This window comes from Eretmochelys imbricata, chromosome 2 (assembly GCF_965152235.1).
Source record: "Eretmochelys imbricata isolate rEreImb1 chromosome 2, rEreImb1.hap1, whole genome shotgun sequence".
NCBI classification, from domain to species: domain Eukaryota; kingdom Metazoa; phylum Chordata; order Testudines; family Cheloniidae; genus Eretmochelys; species Eretmochelys imbricata.
The window spans coordinates 9,620,124-9,641,548 of record NC_135573.1 but is presented as its reverse complement, the minus strand read 5'-3'; the positions used below and the strand labels follow the sequence as shown (position 1 = coordinate 9,641,548).

Sequence of the window (21,425 nt, the reverse complement as noted above, 5' to 3'; positions counted from 1 at the left end):
GCTATGAGCTAGTTGAGAGGAGGGAAGTGTCTCTGTTTGTGAATGAACCAGCTGGGGGGAGGGATGTGGGGGTGAGCCAGCGGGGGGGAGGGTGTGTGGGAATGAGCCAGCAGGAGGCAGGGAGGGAGGATGTGTGTGGGAGGATGAGCGAGCTGGGGGGCGGGGGGGAAGGGTGTGTGTGGGGGGGAACAAGACAGCTGCGGGGGGGGGGGTGGTGGAGGGGAGATGAGCCAGCTGAGGGGGAGGTGTGTAGGAGTTTGGGAGGGAACCAGCAGAGGGGTGGGGGGGGGTGTGTGCGTGTGTGAAGAGAGGGAATGGTGGTGAAGGATATGTGGTAGGGTTGCCAACACTGACTGAAACTATTCCCAGAGATTTTCTCCCCCAACATGAGGTAATGTCATTTTCTTAAGATATCCTGGATGGCTTTCAACCCTAATATTGGGGGGGGGGAAGGAGCGAGCTGGGGGGGAGGTGTGTGTGTGAGCAGGGGAACGAGACAACTGGAGCCAGGGGACGGGCGTGTGTGTAACTGGGTTACTGGTCCCTTTCGGCCCTCCTTGAATCCCCAGTCACGACCCCCGCGCCGTTTGGGGAGGGGGCAGCAGCGGAGCGCCCCTCCCCTCCCGCTCTGTGCGCGCAAGAGTGGCGGGAAGGGCGGTCTGGCTGCCGCGCCTGAGGCAGGAAGGAGCCCGGCGGCCTCAACCTGTGCAGGCGGCTCCGATTGGCTACGCGTCCCGCGGGGGCGCGCGGGCAATGGGGCAGACAGCCAATCAGGGGCTGACTGCGCCGTGGAGCCCCCCCCCCCTCCGCCCCCAGGAGCGCGGTCGGGGGCGCGGCTCGGGAGCAGGTGCCCGACCCCGCCCGGGGCAGGAGGGGAGTCTGAGGGCGGCTGCCGTGCCGGCGCCATGGAGGAGGTGTTGCCCTCAGGGTTGCTGGAGATCTGCGTGCTGGCGGGAGCCCCCAGGGAGAGGGTGGAGGACGCGTACCAGGTAACTCCCGGCCTGGCTTGCCCGCCGGCCCCGCAGAGCGGGCTGGGCTGGGCTGGGCTGGCAGCGACGGGCTGGGGAACCCTCTCGCCCTGCGCGCCGCCCCAGCCTCGCAGCCGGGCTGCCCCGGGGAAGCCGAGTTGCTGCCCTGTGGGCAATGGGTTAGACAGCGCCGGCTGGCCGGACAGGCCGGCGTGTCTAGTCTAGCGGTGAGAACCGGCTTCCTTGGCCACGCAGCGCATGAGAGAAGTCATCGGGCCGCCTGCTTTGCTGACTTCCTCTCCTGCCTCGGTTGAGACCGTGTGACCCCAGAGTGAACCTCCCAAAGCGTCAGCACCATTAATCATGCGTTAGTAAGGGAGAAATCCGACTCTCTTTTCTTGGCAGTTAACGGGATTTGAGCTATAGCTTGTCCTTGCGAAATACAAGGTTTTACTAGCGTGATGGGTAGGAGAGATGAAGGGAGGGTGCTCTGCCCGAGTTTGGCTGTTACTGACTCGTTGAGGTTGCACTGGTCTGTTGTGGTGCAATGGAGTAACTTCAGCAGGCTGCTTCAGAAAGGCTTTGTCCATCAGCGCCCCATCACAACTTGATGGGAGCCTACAAAGTGACGTGGGGAATCCAGACATGCCCCTGTCAGTGTTTGCGATGTAGAATCATAGGACTGGAAGGGACTTTGAGAGGTCCTCTCGTCTAGTTCCCCTGCACTCAAGGCAGGACTAAGTATTATCTAAACCAGGGGTGGGCAAACTTTTTGGCCCGAGGGCCACATCTGGGAATAGAAATTGTATGGCAGGCCATGAATACTCACCAAATTGGGGTTGGGGTTTGGGAGAGGGTTTGGGCTCTGGTTGGGGGTGTGGGATCCAGGGTGGGGCCAGAAATGAGGAGTTCGGGGGCTCTGGGCTGGGGCCAAGGGGTTCAGAGGGCAGGAGGGGGTCAGGGCTGGAGCAGGTGGTTGGGGTGCAGGAAAGGGTGCTAGAGTACTAGCCCAGATTGGAAGACCCTGGGTTCAATTATTTAAACCCCCCCAGACTTTCCTATATGACCTTGGCAAGTTACTTGGTTGATCTGTGCCTCAGTTTTCCCCATTTGTAAAATGGAGTTTGGGAAGTATTGTGTAATATTTGTTGAGGATAAATACACAAAATTTGAGAGATGCTTAGATACTGTGGTAAAAGGAGTCATGTAAGTGTGACTGATGGCAATATCTTGGACAAACCTGACTGACTTGAGTTTAATATGTTTGGGGTCCAGTGTATTAAAATGCAGTTGCTTATCTGTTGTTGTGAGATTATATGTAATTCCTGTAGGATGATGGGGTATGTTAATGTAATTCCTCTGGTTATCAGCCCTTTGAAGACACCCCTTGTAGAGGTTTGCATATACTGCTTCAAACTGGATTCTCCAGGGACCATCAGACAAAGAAAAAGATTTTTGAATTTTAAACAGGTTAAGGGCTTTCTGTTCTGATCCAGCAAATGGACAGAACCTCCAGTCCACGGAGGGCCCCAGTCCTTGGGGAAGAGTTGGAAGGACTGACACTGACCAGAACACTTATGATCTCTGGTAAGCTTATTAGCATGCATGGAGGGTTTTTAAATTGTTTTTAATATATTTTTTCTGTAGTGCTTTTTACCTTAAGAATAAAATATGTTTGCTTAGGAAGAACTGTGTGGTAGCTAATAACTAAGGGCAGTTACACTGTGTCTGAGAGGAGAAGCAAGTAGGCCTATTTATGTAGACTAACTTTTTTGCTGAGGATAACACACTGAAGAGAGGGAACTGTTCAGGCTGGAGATACCTGTGTCTCTCTCCCTTCTGACCAGGGTCTCCACCCAAGAAAGGCAACAGGTCAGAGCTGGAAGCCTGAGAATGGGTACCAATGCTGACCCAGTAAGGGAGAACATAGATGCAGTTGCCCTGAACTGTCCTGGTAAGTACTTAAGATAGAAGACATTTGTAGAGCAGTCAGTTACCCTGTGGCTGATACAGGAGCATCTGATTCCAGAGGGCGCTAGATCCAGGTTTCTTCAGTAGTGCGGTTATGGCAACATGAAGCTGGGGTTTGTTGCATGGATTAGATAAAACTTCTAGGATGTTATCACAAGTTACTCTATTTATTATATTTTTGAAAAACCCTTGATGGTCTGCCAGAGGGCATCAAATGTCATTGTTGATAGGAGTAGTCACTTTCAAATGGTGGCGCTCACGTTTGGTTGTTAAAGATCTAAGCCTGTTTCTTCTAATGACAAAACATGATCAAAAGGGAAGAGAGAAAAGAATAGCAAAAGATAGGGGAATGTAGTGTCTCTCTCGGATGCTTACAGTTCTGTTGCTGGAAGACAATGTGGCATAACCCGGTTCTTCATTCTTGAGTTGTCACGGAGTCCCTGGGCGATGCTCTGGAACTGCTCCCCATGAAGCCAGTCAGGACTCTGGGGAGTCTCCTCTCTCTGAGCAGCCTGTCTTCAGGACACACAGCTCACACGGCTTCCACCTTCCTGGGTCTGACCTCAGAGCATTCAGCCTCCTCTGCCCCTCCGTGCACTTCCCCCAGCAAGTCCACTCAGGCAGGGCTCCTGGGGAAGCCAGAGGGTCTTGCACCCCAACTCCACAGTCAGACGTGACTCTCAGCCAGCCAGTAAAACAGAGGTTTATTAGATGACGGGAACATGGTCTAAAACAGAGCTTGCAGGTGCAGAGAACAGAACCCCTCAGCTGGGTCCATTTTGGGGGGCAGTGAGCCAGACAACCACGTCTGCCCTTCACTCCATGTCCCAGCCAGCCCCAAACTGAAACTCCCTCCAGCCCCTCCTCCCCTGGGCTTTGTTCCTTTCCCAGGCCAGGAGGTCACCTGATTCCTTTGTTCTCCAACACTTTAGCTCTCACCTTGCAGGGGGGAAGGGCCCAGGCCATCAGTGGCCAGGAAACAGGGTGTCGGCCATTCTCTGTGTCCAGACCCCTGCACACACCTGCCCTCTAGGGCTCTGCAATGATCATACACCCTTACCCCACCACCTAGATACTTAAGAACTGCATAGGGGAAACTGAGGCACCCCCACAGTATTCAGAGGAAACATTAAGAACAGTCCCACTTCGTCACAGGAGCCTAGTTTTACTCCACTGGCCCTGAAAAATATTGTATTAGATTGTTCTTATTTTCCTTTTGCTTGTCTGTGACTAGAATACCTTTCACTTCAGATCAGGCTGCTAGTTATCACTTTTAGCTTGTGAAAAGGAATGCAGCAAAGTAGTTCAAAGATAGATTTCCCTCGGCTGGCTAAACTGACTCTCTCTAGACAGAAAGAGAAAGATAGATAGAAAAAGGTGGAAGAGGAAATGGACACAATCAGGAGTGAGTAATAGGAAATGTAGCTTCATGTCTTAGAGTTATGCAGGGTACAGCTGTGTAGATGGTATTGTTAACTGATTCCTTTTCCCCATCTGGTCAGGTCAGATCATCTTCTCTAGTTTAAATATGAATTATTTTGGGGATGTTCTATAGCTTGTGTTATGCAGGAGGTCAGACTAGATAGATGATCACAATGATTCTGTCTGACTTTTGTGGTTGGCTAAAAGAGCCCGAACTGTGGGATGGCAAATCCTGATGTCCTGGCATGTTGTGGTGTTGGTGACCACGATGGTTACTCCTTTGTGTTGCATGTAAGCAAGTTGCCAAGTACTCCTCAGAAAAACAGTACATAAAGGGTGACAATGTTGTCTGATCAAAACTGATCAATCAAAACAACTGTCTAATGATCTTTTGCTAGGCAGGCGTTTAGTAGTGGATGTGTTTTACATTAACAAAAAAAGTCTACTAGAAGCAAGGGGAAGTTAAGGATTTCATAAGCACAGTCCTAGAGATATGATCGTGGAAGTCAAAATGATTGAAGTGTTCCTGGTCTATGTAACCCCTCAAAAGCTGGTTTGGAAAATCCCTTTTGTTTCATAGACATTGTTTACATCATTTCTTCAACTTTATTCTGTGCTTTCTTTCAATAGCAATTTCATGTCACGTATTTGTGGGTTCAAATGACCTCTTTGCTGCTACTCACTCACTTTGAATGATATAAGATTTTAGGCAGCAGTAGAGTTCAGTACAAGAGCTTGAAGATTGTAGTAGGGGCCTTTCATTACATTTTTGTAGATTTGACATGAAGAGCTTTTTTTATGGTTGTAATGGTAAGTGGATGAACCAGTTTTCCTTAGGGCTGATCTACACTACTGTACATAGTTTTACCATGTCTGAACACGGTTGTGAAGAATCCATTTATTTCATAGAGTGTATTGACTGTGACTTTGCACAGTCTAGGATAAATTGCATCCAGCATTATATCAGCTAATTGTGATTAAACCTATAGGCCTTTAACTAACTTGAGTCTTCAAATGATATTAAAACATGGAAAAATTTGTAATATTGATTCTTGAGACTTGCCAAATGAATCCATGGACTGCATGGGAGGCTGTTAGAATGCTGGAGCTCATCAGTGATGCTGCTGAGAAATAAAGAACCAGCCCAGTTAAAAACTCAGCTATGACTTTAATTTCTTCCTCTTCAAGCCAAGGGGGGAACCCATTTAAAAAAAAAAAAAAAAACTCTGAAGAATTAGGAGAAGCACGGTATTTGCAATAACATGAGAAAATAAGTCCTGTTACTTGACTTTTTTAAAGATATGACTCTTGACTTTTATATCTGTTTTTTGCTCCCCCCCATGATGACACTACATCAGTCCTTAAAACTGTGTACAGTTAAACTACAGTAAAACTACTCTAATAATGATTATTTATTAATTATTAGCAATGGTGTCTGGCAACTGAATGAGGTAAAATGAAAACAATAAGGGAGAAATTCTGGTCCCTGTCACAGTATTATCATCATACAAATTCTGTGGCCAGGCCCCCTGGTTTCTGCAGCACAGTGTTTTGGCAGATTGGAAATTCTGGGTGAGCTCCATGTAAATGTTTAAGAATGGAAGGTTTTACTGAACTAAATACAAAATTACATAATTTATTTTCTGTTCTCTGTTTGTTAGTGAGGGGCTGGCTGTGGCTCCATAGTTAAAGCTGAGTTGAGTCTTTTGTACTTAAAGCAGGGATTTAATCTCTGTTGTTTTAGCTATTAGTCTTCCCTCTCCTCTCCGTGTATCCAAATTGTCAGCAATTCTTGCCACTTCTCCCTTTTTGTTTAAAAAACAAACCTTTCCTTTGTCTCAGTTTCTACATATTTTGATCTTCTCCTGCCTTGCTTTCTGGCTGCCTGCCTGCATCATTCTCCTGTCCATACAAAGTAAGATGCTAAATTAATATCTCCCTTACTTGTTGATTAGGCTTCTTCATCCCTTACCATTTACCCACCATATAAAGTTTAAATTGCCTGTCTCCCTCAAAACTCCACTCTGCACCAATTTCAGCCTCTGCACATCTGCCTTTACGCCCTTTTCATTTCTTTGTCTCACTCCTATCTTCTTGCCTTCTCTGTGCTGTCTTCTCTGCATGGAAGGACTTCTCTGTCCCAGTTGGCATATTCTAATCCTCTTCAACTCCTCTTCTCTTCTCTCTTCCCCCCCCCCCCGAGGCACTTCTTCCATGGGCTCCACAAATACTCTCCATGAAACATTCTTTATTCTAATGTTAGATGAGAAGAGAATGAGATCCGGAAAACAAAACAAATATATCTAAGATTACACTCTCCTCTGGATCCTCCAGTGCATCTTATCCTGTCTTCTCATTTTCTTCCCCTGGAATGGTAAGATGTTTGGAGCAGGGTCTGTCTTTATGTCTGTCCCCTATACATGACCTAGCACATTACGGGGGGGGGGGGGGGGGTTGTCATCTTTTCCATCACTGATTTCTAGGATATTATTGGATAACAGTGGAACAGCATGATAAATATATAGAAGGTGAAAGTTGACATTCCCTCCCAATCACTGAACTGCATGGTTAAACTATATGACTTTGGCTAGAAAACAATGTCAGCTGACTTTGATCCTGACAGTAAGGTCACTGTGTCAGAACTGACCATGCAGTAACAAGAGAGGTTGGATTTAATGCTGCTGCTGAAGACAGTTACATAAATGAACTGCCACCCCCACAAGATGTCACAGCCCTCAGTACAAGTGAATTATTAGTTGACTGATAAGTGAATTTGGTAATTCTCTTGTAGAGGGTTTAATACAAATTAAGATTGCTGCCACCAAAGTAACTTCTTTTTTTTTCTTATATAACAGTTTCAGGGCTAAGGGATAATTCCTTGATTTCCCTCTAAAACGCTTAGTAGCATGTTTTGATAGTGATCAAATTAGAAATGTCTTGTTTCTCGATTAGTTCATTAGACATTAGAAAACTGCCAATTAAGAGAAAAATGAAGCTTCAGACTCTTACCATGTCAGTAATACATCAGTCACCACCCCAATTTATTACATTAATATATTTTTAAGTTAATTGCCATCCTCTGGATCTCCCAGTGGATATGTATCTAGCCTTTGTTTTAGATTGTAAAGTGCTTGTGGCAGAGACCATATCTTTAATTGTTTTGTAGAAGCGTGATTTTTTTCACCCTTAATTTCTTTGACATATACTACTGCAGTACACTTAGCAGAAGATACAGAAAAATTAGAAGGAATATATAATTTCAAAGATATTTTTTGTATGTACACTCCAGTCTGGAGGAACTTGCTGGTTTGACCCAACCATTACACAGAGTTCATAGAATAGCAGGGTTGGAAGGGACCTCAGGAGGTCAGCTATTCCAACCCCCTGCTCAAAGAGTTAAGTCATTTAAAACTTTTTCTTAATTCCAAAACTTTTGATATAAAAAGGCCTGTTTTTAAATGAAGCAATGATTTATTGTTAAGCTGTTCAGAATAGTGGAAAAATGTACAGGAGAGAAAGGGCAGCATTGTGTCTTTGGGAATATTTTTCGTATACATACTATATTATGTTTGAAGTTGAAAGTAAATAGCCATAGGTCTGATTCATCCTTCCCTTAGCCTTGAAGCAAAAATTTGAAGATTGAGACACACACATTCAGTCACAGTGAGGTCTAGCTTCCCAGTTTCCACATACCCTTAGGACGCACAAAATTTTCTCTTGCAATTTTGAGGCTGTAGAATTAATCTGTTCCTGCAGCCAAAGAGTTAGAGATGGAACTATTCAGATCTGGCCCCACCACTCAGTCACGAGCATGTAAGGGAGCACCCCCTTGCCCATCTTCTGGAATCTTCCAGGGTAAGTTCTTACAAAAATAGAGAGCAAGAGTTTGTAGAGCTACAGGTTTTTTTTTTTTTTAACCAAGCTACTTACCAGAAAGCATTGCAATTTGCCGCATAATCTTATAGGGTCTGGCCACGTACCTATATAAGTCAGAAGGAAAACTCTTATTAAGGTCCGTAGGTACAGTATTACACCCTTAGTGCTTAAAATGCCTCTTACCATGTGCGTGTGATAGTGTTGGTAGCATGTAGTTTTTAACCGTGGTATAAAATTAAGTGGTAATGTTAAAGTATGGTCTCTCTTGAAAACCAGTATAAAAGAAATGTAATTTTTATGAAACCAAGGATACACTTGAGGGGATGTGGACATATTTTCCTTTCTGTTCTTGTTTATCTCTGAGAAAACTTAGAGACTAACCAATTTAGTCTCTAAGGTGCCACAAGTACTCCTTTTCTTTTTGCGAATACAGACTAACACGGCTGTTACTCTGAAATCTGAGAAAACTGTAAGACAAATAGAATTATTTGGGTCTACTCTTAACACATGAAAGGAGGAAAAAGTATCTTTTTGGTATGTGCTGATGTTAGTTTTGGAAGCGTTGCTTGCCAAAGAGAAATCATTGATATAGATAGTAAGGCTTGAATCATGAATAGGTTAAGATAAGGGACCTAATGCTGTGACTATTGAAGACAAATGGAGTCTTTCCATTGACTTCAATGGGCTTAGGATGAGGTTGTGGAAGGGAAAATGAAGAAACTGGAAAGAAGAAAATAATATTCTTGTCACATTTACAATCACTAGGGCAGAATGGAAAATATGGCTAAATACATTAAAAAGAACAATAAATGTCTATTTATTTTGTTTTTAGCTTGCTCAGAAAGAAGAGAAAAACTTTCCTCCACTTGAACCAGAAGTTCTGTCAGTTTTTGTGCCTCCGTTTATCAGCAAAGAGGAGATTCAAGCGACAAATATAAATAGTAGTAACTTCAATAAAACAAAACGACGTTCTTTCCGAAAAAAGAAAGAGAGACCTAAGCTTGAAAATTTGAAAAATCCAAATGGGGAACAGAAAGCATCTGATACTGAGGATATTAGTGTTCCAAAAGATATTGATCTTATTGGCTTGCCACAACTATGCTTTCCAGGTATGATGTGATTTTCATTTAACTGTTAGTTAAGAGATGTTTATAAACACTTTATCTATTTGGTGGCCTATAATAATACCTCTTCCCTTATTGCTGCTGTTTATGGATATTGACAGGTTAACTTTTTTTATTTCTATTATCATAGTACCACGAAACCCCACTCATGGAGTAGGACTCCATTGTGCCAGGGCCTGTACAAGTACAGAACAGAGAGACGCTCCCTGCCCAAGAGAGCTTATAATCAAATTTTTCTACTTTCCTATATATTATGGTATTTTTAAGGCTGTCATCTCGTCTCTTCTCTTCTCTGCCTTTAGGTTGAAGAAAATATCCTTTTAAATATGAATGAATACCCTTTCCCACTCCAATACTATATATATTAGGATGTCCCTAAAATAGAGACCATTTCCCAAAAGGCTCTTTTTAAAAAAAAAAAAAACAAAAAAAAAACATAGGCAGAAGTCCATCAGCTCGACTTTGTGATATGTTTTTGGCATGTCACAAATACAAAATGAGCTGTGTAGTGTTTTCACTTGTCCAGTGAAATTTGTGTATGGCTTAAGATGTTGTATAACAATTTCAGATCAAGTGAATTATGTATGTAGGTGTGCTATAATCTCTTTAAAATGAAGCATTACAGTGGAAGTAAAGTAACAAGTCTCATAATACTTGCTGTAACTATAGCAATGCAAGCTGCGTGATTAAAACTATTTTTCAGTAATGTGTTTTGAAAAGTACTTGTCTTATTTGCAGGAGGACTTTACATAACTTCTGAATCAAAAGAGGATCACATTCATTTTCTGGTCTTCACAGATGTCTGTGGTAACAGAACCTATGGTGTTGTTGCACAGTATTACCAACCTATTAAAGTATGTTTTTTAATTTACACTTTTAATAAAATTTAAATATTAGGTAATACATTTTAATAATACGTACTTAATTGGATGCCTCACATAAGTTATTGGATATTTGTATATTTTGATACCAATCTGGAACAACTCTTTAGGAGTAGTACTCCGCACTTAATACAATATTGTGCCCATATACTCAAGTGCAGTGCCCATAGAATTCAGTGGAAATGGTGCTGGAGTATCTGAGAGCAAAATTTGGCCTTAAGAATATTTTTAGGTACATTAATGTTTGAGTAATATACTCAGTGTTTTTGGTAGATGTTCATAGTGCAAATAACTTGCTTTTAGCAGGTGGATCTAATCTTTACAAACTGAGATTTTTTAAAGGAGTCTAAGGGAGTTAGATGCCCAAATCTCAATGGGAGTTGGGTGTCTAACTTGCTTAGGTTCCCTCAAAAATACCAACCATAATCTCATGAGTAACATCACAATATTAATATGTAGCTTTCTTATAGGATGGTTATATCTCTTCAAATGGGCAAGCCCACAGGGAATCTGTGCGGACTACTAAAGCTTTTGGCTGGTTCGTACCATTTGCTATTTGTGTCATATCCAGATATCCATATTTTAATGCCCTTAAGGACTGTCTGTCTTGGTAAGTATTACTGTTCTATCATTTATGCCTCTGCTGCAAATACATTTACAGTCAGTCCTTTATGTATGAATTGTCAAATTTTGACAATGTAGTGGGAATGTTTGAGTGACAATAAAACTGGAGTTTGTTAAAAGTGATTATGGCATGAGGCGGGGAAAAAACAAAATTAAAACAAAAGCCCCCTGGACAGTAACAAAATAGAAATGCAGTTTCAAAGAAATTCCAATGTTCTTTGAGACTTTTATCTGGCTATGCAAAATTAATATCTGCAGGGGACTGATTTCTAATACAGATTTATCTAGATTCTCCCTGAAAGATCTCAAACTCTACAGGTCTCTCTATTTGGGGGAAATTTTAAAACACTTCACTGTGAACAGAATAAGTTTCACAAAGAGGATAAGTAAACTTGTCTGTAATTGGTGAGGCACACTGTGGAATAAGGTGACCTAGCCACTCCATGTGAAGGAATACATGATTACTTGGATTCTGATAGTCCAGAGGCAAATTAGGAGGATTTAGTTCCCAAATTACACTGTTTTGAAGGCCTAACAGTGAGACTAATAAGCTACTTTCTAAAACTTCTTAAAATACTTCAACTTTAGCGGTGGGCCAAGAGATGGGGTGTAACTTGGGAAACTGTTTTGTTAACTACTGTAGCCTCAATTTATTGTGTGGGCTACCATCTCAAGTTTTCATATTTTCATCTTCAACCTGTTTAATATGTATATGATTGTGTCTGAAGTGGATTGTAAGCTCCTTAGGGCAGGTACTCTCTTTACATTTGTACAGTGCTGAATAGCTTGCAGTTATAGGCCTGCTGTAATAATCTAAATGAAGAAATGAGTTTCTGCTGTTTTCAACGAATGCTAAGTCTCAAATTCCAAGAACCTATTCATGAATTTGCTGAATAGTTCTTATCTCTCTTTTCTCTCCCCCTCCCACCCCCCCCACCCCAAAAAAAAAAAGGTTGTGGAGGAATCCCTTACAAGCTTTAGGCTAGTGGTTAGAAAACTCACTCAGGTTGTGGGTCACCAGGTTCAGTTAACCCCTCTGCCTTATGTGGAGAATGGGTCTGAACTTGGGTCTTCCACATTGCAAGCCAGTGCCCTAACCACTGTGTTATGTGGGATATTGTGGAACAGGGCTCTGTCAGTCGCTCCTAGTGAAGCTGTTCCATTTATAAATAAATAGTCATTGGAGGGGGGACTTGAACCTGTATCTTCCACACTCTGGGTGAGTACCCTAACCAAACCACCAGGCTAAATAGTCACTCGCTCACTTTCCCTGGCCCAATGATTATTCATTGTCCATCATAATGCTAATTTATAGGTTTCAGAGTAGCAGCCGTGTTAGTCTATTCGCAAAAAGAAAAGGAGTATTTGTGGCACCTTAGAGACTAACAAATTTATTTGAGCATAAGCTTCCCTGAGCTACAGCTCACTTCATCGGATGCATTCAGTGGCAAATACTGAATGCATCCGATGAAGTGAGCTGTAGCTCAGGGAAGCTTATGCTCAAATAAATTTGTTAGTCTCTAAGGTGCCACAAATACTCCTTTTTCTTTTTGCTAATTTATAGTCATTCATAAAGACCGAACATAAGAATGGCCATACTGGATCAGACCAATAATCCATCTAGCCCAGTATCCTGTCTTCAGAGGAAATGAACAGATAATCATCACGTGATCCATCCCTGTCTCCCATTCCCAGCTTCTGACAGACAGAGGCTAGGGATGCATCAGAGCATGGTTTTGCATGTTAATAATCTTAAACCTCTTACTGATGCTTCAGAATGGACAGAGCAGAGACTGGCTTCTCTATTGGACAAACACCCATTATGATAAAACAAAATCTTTCAGAGACCTTGGATACAGTCAACAAAAGGCTATCACTGGCCCATCTGTGCAATGTAGCAGAAGTAAAGAAAGTTTCACCCAGCTCTAAATATGATCATGTCAGTTTCCTCATGAAACACTAGTTAGTAGGTAAGTTTAGATCTTGCATTCTCCTGGCTTTTAGCTCGCTGCATTATCCACAAGGAAAGAGAATATTTTGATGTGGGGAAAGCATTCACCTCTGTCCATTTTATCTGCTTTGAAACTGAAAGCTTAATTCTGTGTGGCAGGTTGAAGCAAAGAGCTGGGGAGCATGCTCAGTGTAGGTGGAATATTAGCAATCTCTAACTTCAGCCTTCAGTTTGGTGTTTGTTTTTTTTTTTTTTTTTTTTAAGCAGTTGGGTACTCAGATTTGGCTATGTTAAGTCTCATGCAGCAGCCTCTACTACCCGTGATTTCCCTAATTCCTATCGCAGAGCGCAGTTTAGCTGATGGATCCATGTAGCTGCAGATCCATCAGCCAGGCTCTTCCCATTCCCCAAGAATGCTAGACCAGTAAAAATCCCCACAAAGCATCGGTTGCAGTATACAAAGAGTGCAGACTCTCTCTTTTGGGCCTTCTGTTGTTATAGAGCAGTGATACTCAGACTGAGGCTCGGGAGCTGCAAGTGGCTCTTTAATGGGTCCCCTGTGGCTCTTTGCAGCATGTGATATTAAAATACGGTGTGATTTAATTATTAACCAATCAGGATGCTTATTACTATGTTCTTAACCAATTGTAGTTGATAAAAATAATAACACTTGGTCAGTCATTTTGCTGTGAGAATAATATATAAATAAAAATAGTAAATGAAACAATGAAACTCATGCTACGGTGGCTCTTTTGGGCAATGCTGGTCACTAATTTGGTTTCTGAACCACTTAGATCTCAGTATCATTGTTATGGAGGAACAGTATTATCCTCTATCTTAAGTCCGCTAACAATTTTTTCCAACTTATTCATTTTTTTTTTTTTTTTAGAATAGCTCTAACACACTGACTTGAACAGGACTTTGAAAGTTGGAATGAAGATAGTTCTGGGGGCAGGAAGGTGTCTTTTGCTGCTACTTATTCTGCTCTGTAGCTTCAGGGGGGCAAAAGATTCTAGTTCTCCCAGAACACTCCTGTGCACAGTTCCCATGCTCCAGCACCTCCAGTGAACAGGATTTGGCCCGAAGTGGGATTGATATTTTTATTCATTCATGATACCTCTAAGGTATTTTTATCTTTTTTTGGCATTCAGCTCAAGTTCCTAACATAAGTCAAAGAGAAGCCAGTAGTAGAAGTTACAACTTGTTCTTGTCCCAGCTAATTTATTTTAATCTGAGACATGTTCATATTTTGTAATTGGATACATTAAATCCTGATGTGTACCTTGCGTCACATTACTGATTTGCAAATTTCCATCAGAACAATCAAGATCTTTATATTCTATATGATTAATCTTAATGTTACAAATACTTGTTACATTACAAATGGGCAGTGCTGGTGATTCCAGTGCCAGAACAAACTGAAAGGGAGACTGGGAGTGTGTGATTCTGTCTCCAATGCAAACAATTGAGAGTCTGGACCGTTACAAAACATTGTTGCTGTTGGATTAATCTACAGGAGTATAGCTCTTTTCAAAAAGTTAAGGGTTTCTGGAGTATTGAACAGGTATTTCCATTCCAGTGTGTTTTGTATGCTATCCATGTCCTGACACACATCAGTAATAATACTTTTCATCAGTAGATCTCAAGGGCTTTACAAAGATCAGTATCCTCTCCATTTTACAGTTAATGAAACTGAGGCACAGAGAGATGAAATGAGTGGCCTAGGGTCACGTATAAGCAGGAATAGAACCCAGATCTCGTGAGGTCTAGTCTAGTACGCTCGTCCCTAGGCCTGAAGTTGTACTACTCTCCAGCTAAACTGAAAAACATCTTTTAGTTGGTGGCAACAACCCATTTCTGGGTGAATCCCCATCTTGGATGGATGAACATTCTCTCCCTCTCTCTCCATCAACATGTCTCTAAGTCTGTTCTACAGAAGGTTATGAGCTATTTGTGAGCCAGCCCAAAGATGCTGTTAGAAGGCCTTCCTTTCTGAAAAATTTCTAAACTAAATCATGCTTAGTTAATAGTGTTAGAGAACCTGTACACTCCTTTGTAATCTCTTTGCTTGAAGTATATTTTTTGTTCCCACAACTCATTTCCGTCGGGCAGGCTTTTTTCCAAGGCATCACTATCAGATACTATAATAGTATATTAATAGGCGCAGTTCTGTTTAAAGTTGTCTGTCCCTTTCCTTTCGTACATTTTCCCTTCTTGATGCAAATGTCAGGATTTAACCAGACTAATTGTGACATATGATTTATTGGACATGGTAAGGTACTGTTTATGCCTCAGACCACTCGCCGGCCTTCTCACTGTGCTGGTAATGTCTGTTGCAGATACTAGTGAAAGACGCAAGGAGCTCCGTCTGTTCAGTTTAACAAAGATAGTTAAGTGGTGACTTGATCATAGTCTATAAGTAGCTGTATCCTTCTCTTCCCTCATGGATCACCTGGAAGCTGACAAGTGCTCATGTCTTGCTTGTGAGTCTGATAGTCTTAAGGATCATGAAAATCCTGGGGAGGTCCTAGCAGCGGTGTTGGGTAGGTGGGAATATTCAGTCCACCTATCTGCAGCAGCTCTCTGCTTATAGAAAGGATGACAGTTGGCTGTGCAAAAAGAAAAGGAGTACTTGTGGCACCTTAGAGACTAACCAATTTATTTGAGCATGAGCTTTCATGAGCTACAGCTCACTTCATCGGATGCATACTGTGGAGACTGCAGAAGACATTATATACACAGAGACCATGAAACAAAACCTCCTCCCACCCCACTCTCCTGCTGGTAATAGCTTATCTAAAGTGATCATCAAGTTGGGCCATTTCCAGCACAAATCCTGGATTTGTGCTGGAAATGGCCCAACTTGATGATCACTTTAGATAAGCTATTACCAGCAGGAGAGTGGGGTGGGAGGAGGTTTTGTTTCATGGTCTCTGTGTATATAATGTCTTCTGCAGTCTCCACAGTATGCATCCGATGAAGTGAGCTGTAGCTCATGAAAGCTCATGCTCAAATAAATTGGTTAGTCTCTAAGGTGCCACAAGTACTCCTTTTCTTTTTGCAAATACAGACTAACACAGCTGTTACTCTGAAACCTGTCCGTTGGCTGTGCCTCCATCTGAATAAGCACTATGTAACTCTGGTAGGGTACCTTGGTAGCCTCCAGGAACAACTCTCTCTTGCCTAAACGATGCAATAGGCAAGTTGGATCCGTGAGCAGCTTTACTTAAAAGTAATATAGCAAAATACAATGACAGTGCAACAGAATGAAATAGGTACCTACCGTAGCAACGGTGACAAGGTAATAGTAGGTGGCAGCTAATGGTGGCGACTTATAAACGTGAAAGTAAACTTAACCGCTACTCACTGCAACAGACTTCTTGTGTATGTTTAATGGGTTTTGGAGTTTTTTTTAACAGAACACTCACCATCAGCACCTTCAGGGTGTGTGCTCCCTTGTAGTTTTAAAACCCCAGACACTTTTTGTGATTGTCGGTGTGATGAACAGGAGTTCAAAGGTGGCACTAGTTATCTCTGAATTAGCAGAGGCAGTCCAGATAATAGGAGTGAGACACTTTGATATAGAGCAGGTTAAAATTGATACAGTGGTAGTTGGTGGTAATCCCAGTTATAAAACGACAGCCATCAACTATAAACAGGCAATTGCATTTTCGTACAAGCTCCCTGGTCGTCTCCTTGATTAGTCTGTGATGAGATGCTGTCTCTAGCATGAGGACTTTCATACCACACCACCCAAACCGACAAGGTCTCCCCAGATACAGAGGATAGTCTCCTGGTTATTCACACAATTCCACAACAGCTCAGGTTCTGCAGTACAGCCAGCAATTCTGGATGCAGCTTTCAGTAGCTGGCTGCTGAGAAAGAGTAAATGACATAGAGCTTGCTGCTAGCAAGCCTGCAGGTGCAGTGTGTCCTTAATACCAGTCATGTGGTTTCAGCAGGGATTTCTGGGCAACTGAGTCTCCCAAATCTCTTCATCTAAATACAGGCAACTGCTACTAGTTCCTATTCCGCTGGATGCCTAAACCTGATAAGGTAGCACAGCTGGCTCCCCTCCCTTCTCATGAAATTCTGGACACACTTTTTCAGGCCATGATCCTTTAACGTGGCTTGTGTAGTCGTGGCAGAGCGCTGGAAGAGAGCTCTCCCAGTGCTCTCAAATAAAAAATAAAAAAAACAAAAAACCCACCACAACAAAAAAACCTCCACGAGGGGTGCAGCTCCCAGCGCTTGTGCACTGTCTACACTGGTGCTTTACAGCGCTGAAACTTGCTGCGCTCAGGGGCGTGTTTTTTCACATCCCTGAGCGAGAAAGTTGCAGCGCTGTAAAGTGCCAGTGTAGACAAGCCCTTAATCTTTCCTGGCCGAAGGGATGGGGCCAGAAAGTGGGGTTGGAGGTTGAGGTCAGGAGAAGAGATGGGAAAATCATGGGGGAAAAAATTGGATCACTGTTGCTTTGATAGGGAAGAGTTGTCATCATCTGAAAGGAGGGGCCAAACTAGGAGTGAATTTTGAAGCTATTGGCCAGATGATCTATATAGATTTCTGTTCAGGAGAGAACATTGGTCTAACTTTTCAAAAGTGACTAGTAACTTTTAAGTGGCAGACTTGAGATGTCTTGAAGAGGTATGAGTTTCAGAAAACATTGAACCCCCACCTTCTGGAAGTCAGGCCTCTCTGGTGTTTCAAGTTGGACAACCAAAAATGTACCCAAAATTACTAGTCACTTTTGAAAAATTAGATGGCTGTACGAGACTCCTCAATGGCTGGCTCAATGCTAAGAAAGGTAAAGTCCGATTATATCTTGTGTTTAGGAAATTTCCTTTGTCCCAATACTGGATTTTTCCTAGGTATCGTACCAAATATTTCAGAGAAATTTTAGACTGTCATTACGTAACCTTGTAGTTTGTCAGAAAGGACTTCCAGCACTGAAAGTAGAACCTCTCTGTGATGTGACTCCTCCAGTTATTGGCTGGAATAAACTCTTACCTATTTGTCTATGTCTCCTAGTGGCTGATCAGGATCCACATTCTCTGATTGTGGGGAACAGTTGGTGGTCTCCAGTTCATTATTGTGCTCTGTGGAGCTCTGTCTGTTTCCTAGGCAGTGTGTAAACATAGGGAAAGAAATGATCACTTCCACATGGAGCTTAAATCCCAAGTTAGACACAATCACAACAACTATTGCATTGAAAATATGATAATGTTGTGGTATGAATTGGAGCTGACAACAGTGTCTGAACTTATTTTCACAGGCAAAACACAATAGCATATTTACGTACAAAAAATGAACCAAAGCATTTTTTAAAAAAAAATCTGATGTAATTTGAATTTCCTAACTTTTGTGCTCATATAAATTGTCAATTTTAAAGTTCTAACTTCTTATAGTTAGTTTTTTGCTACAATGCATGCACGTTGAAGCACACATTTTAATGGTCATTTATTGCACTACTGTACATTTGTGCACTGATTTAGGAAATTAAACTTCTGAGTTTGACGTGCATTTAATTGCTCAGTTGTAATGCTGCAGTAGTAACGCTTTTTTTGGATTGTGTATTTTTAATTTATAACTGAATAGTGTGTGTGAGCCTGTAAAAACGGGCTAATTTCCAATAAGCTTCAGCCTTCTCTGGTTTTGAAGTGGCGAAGAAGTTCAACTCCTAAAATAGAAACATTTTGACAGACGTGCACACGTGAAGAATAAATAAACTTGTGTGTGAAAGATATGAAGGAGCAGCTTCATACACAGCAACATTGTTAAAATCAGTTGGAGCCTCTAAATTATCTAATAAACCAGAGGTTAAATAGTTGCAATAATACTTTTATCCATCCCAACAGTTTTTTTTTTTAGTTTTAAGGTATCAAGGAAGAGTTTATTTTTTAGCCTCTTTACATGTTACATTTTAAAAAAATATTTGACATACTTTAATTTCAGCTTATTGGTACATCTGACACCTCGCAGGGATTTAGACGTTGATGATCGTATAAAAGAATTTGCAGCAAAATTATCTTTAATACCCAGTCCTCCACCGGGAACACTCCACTTGGTAATTAGTGAAGCTCAATTTCATAATTATTTTAACATTACCTACTATATAATACTAAGTGTGCTGTTTGTGTAAAATGGGGCATATTCTGTAACACCAGTTTTAATGCCAGTGTGATGCCACTGAAGTCAGTACCTGTGCTCCTGGGGCACAGACTGCTCTTACCCTGTTTTCTAATGGACACATGGTACACAGCAGATAGGGTAGTGAGGAGAGGAAGGGTTTTTGAGTGTTTAGAGTGCTAGTCTAGTACTTGGGAGATGTGGCAGAGCAGGGAATTGAAACCACAGATGTTTTGTGTGACCTTGGGCAAATCACTTAGCTTCAATTTCCCCATCTGCAAAATGAGGACAGTACTTCCCTATGTTACAGGGGTGTTGGAAGAATAAATACATTAAAGAGTGTGAGGCTCTCTGATACTACAGTAACGGGGTCTATATATAGATGCACTGTAAAAAGGGGTGTATTCTCCCTATGTGCACCTGGAAGCTTCAAGAGGCTGCTTTTGGAATGGTTCAGCTCTCCACAGTTCCTTCTGTGGGTTGTCTAAATGGCATGATTCAGCTCTTAATTATTAACCTTATTTATATCAAATCGATTATTATAAGCTGGTCTACACTTTAAGTTGTAATCAGCAAGCAGTGAAATTACAAATTATGTTTTGGTAAAGTTTCTCAGTTAGAATTGGAGAAAAAATATTAGATAATAAAGCAGGTGGATCCAGACAGATTGCTCTGATAAAGGCAGAGGTAGCCTAGAAAGACAGAATGCAGTTAGACTAAACTTACAATAGACATAATTGACAAGAGTCCATTAAAGATGATTATGATTATATCAAAATACTTTTTGTGTAAAAAGGTATTTCATTTCCTCAATTTTAATATCTGTTTCAGTATCTAAAATCTCTTACTAGACTGAAAGGAAACACAAAGTGCTTTATAAATCTTTACGGAGATTGTTATTATTGAGTTTAATACTTCCAGTACTGCAATTATCTTTTGTACATAAAGCAAAATGTTAGGTTCTGTGCTTTTATTTATTTATATAATTTTCTGTCAGATAACCGTAATATTTTATTAGAATTGGGATTTAAAATTTCATGTTCTATGGGACCATTTCTTCATTTAAAAATTAATTGAAAAACATGTGTTACTACAGATATTTAATATGAAACCACTACAGATAGTCTTTCCATCACGGGAGGATCCAGACAGCCCAATTATTGACTTGGATCTTCATCTTCCATTACTGTGTTTCAAACCAGAACAGGTGCTACAGGTAAAAACAAAACAAAAAACTTTAAAGAGGATTCTGTAAAGTGTCACCATTTTTTTTTTTGCTTGTGTTACCTTGATTCTTTTCTTGTTGTTCCCAGAAAAAAATCTGCAAGATGGAGTTCGGGTTGAGAATACATATCAGTAATTTAGGGTTAAATACATTACAGAGATGTAATTATCCCCAAATCGTGCACTTGTAAACACGGGAAATCCAGAGCTAAGGTTAAAGTTAAAATAAATCCGAATACATTAAAATACATGGAAATGCACATTTAGGCACTCAAACAATTTAACTCTATGTAGTAACACCATGCAATAAATGTTTCTGATTAAGGCATTTTTGTGTTTTGGGGTCCAGATTAGATTAAACTGATTTTAAAGATACATTAGCTTGATTGTTCTTTTTCCTTCATGGTCTAACACCAGGTGCTAAATTTCTTAAAGGACCAATTGTTAAAACTCCTAAACTAAATAACAGATTTACTTGTAAACTCTCATAAAATTCATTCCATACTAAAACAGTAAGTGCTATAATTTTGAGGAGTATACGCTGTTTTTATCATACGTAGCAGAGAATTCAGTCTGTTTTACATGCAAAACTCAGCCAGCCATAACAATGGAGCCGCAACAGGTGCCACCATTATATTTGTTGAATGTAATTAATGAAGAAAGGCAAGACAATGTCCTGCCAGCAGCCCTTCTTATTTTCTTAATACATCACCATTGTCCCCCTCAGCTGATTCCTCTTTTGAACTAAAGGGCTGATTGGATCCTTGTTTCATCTGTGCCTTTGGTTTGTTCCTAGTGTGCATCTCAGTTCTGAAAATAGGTAGTGTTGGCTTATTTTTTTTAGCCATGCCCACTATGTCGTGTATTTGTCTGCATGCATTTGATGCACAGCCAGCCTTCCCATTTGAAAATGTTGTGCATGATCACCTCCTTCTAGAGCCCATACAAACTTAACAATTTGTGGCCCTTTACTCTAAAATTTATGTGGTACATTTGTGTGTTTCAACAGTGTCTGGTTTTGCTTCTTATCCCTTTAATTTGAGTGCTATAAAGGCCTCTTACGTTGTAGTCTTGTGGCTAGAGCCAGTGGACTGATAGACAGGACTCCTGAGAAGAAATCTTGGTTCCACAGAAGTAATGGCATATAACTTCCATTGACGTCAGTGGAGCCAGTATTTCACCCCAGTTTTTATTCCTAGCACTCTGGCTGTGTAAGAATCCTTTAACTTGTCTTTGTCTCAGTTTATCAATGTGT

General features: G+C 41.5%; 1 protein-coding gene across 4 annotated transcripts in view; it reads left to right on the top strand.

Annotated features, from left to right (window-relative positions):
• The first annotated feature begins 840 nt into the window (after window positions 1-840).
• The window catches only part of DENND3 (DENN domain containing 3), a 67,922-nt gene continuing 47,337 nt past the window's right edge, over window positions 841-21,425 (top strand). For 2 of the 4 annotated variants that reach the window (XM_077809741.1, XM_077809739.1), the window contains exons 1-6: window positions 843-989; window positions 9,070-9,346; window positions 10,100-10,215; window positions 10,713-10,852; window positions 18,773-18,884; window positions 20,043-20,162. In XM_077809741.1, coding sequence (XP_077665867.1) covers window positions 906-989; window positions 9,070-9,346; window positions 10,100-10,215; window positions 10,713-10,852; window positions 18,773-18,884; window positions 20,043-20,162 — 849 coding nt within the window. In that variant the 5' untranslated portion in view covers window positions 843-905. Of the gene's footprint in view, window positions 990-9,069; window positions 9,347-10,099; window positions 10,216-10,712; window positions 10,853-18,772; window positions 18,885-20,042; window positions 20,163-21,425 lie in introns of those variants that run through there. The other 2 variants (XM_077809743.1, XM_077809742.1) reach the window with 2 other exon arrangements.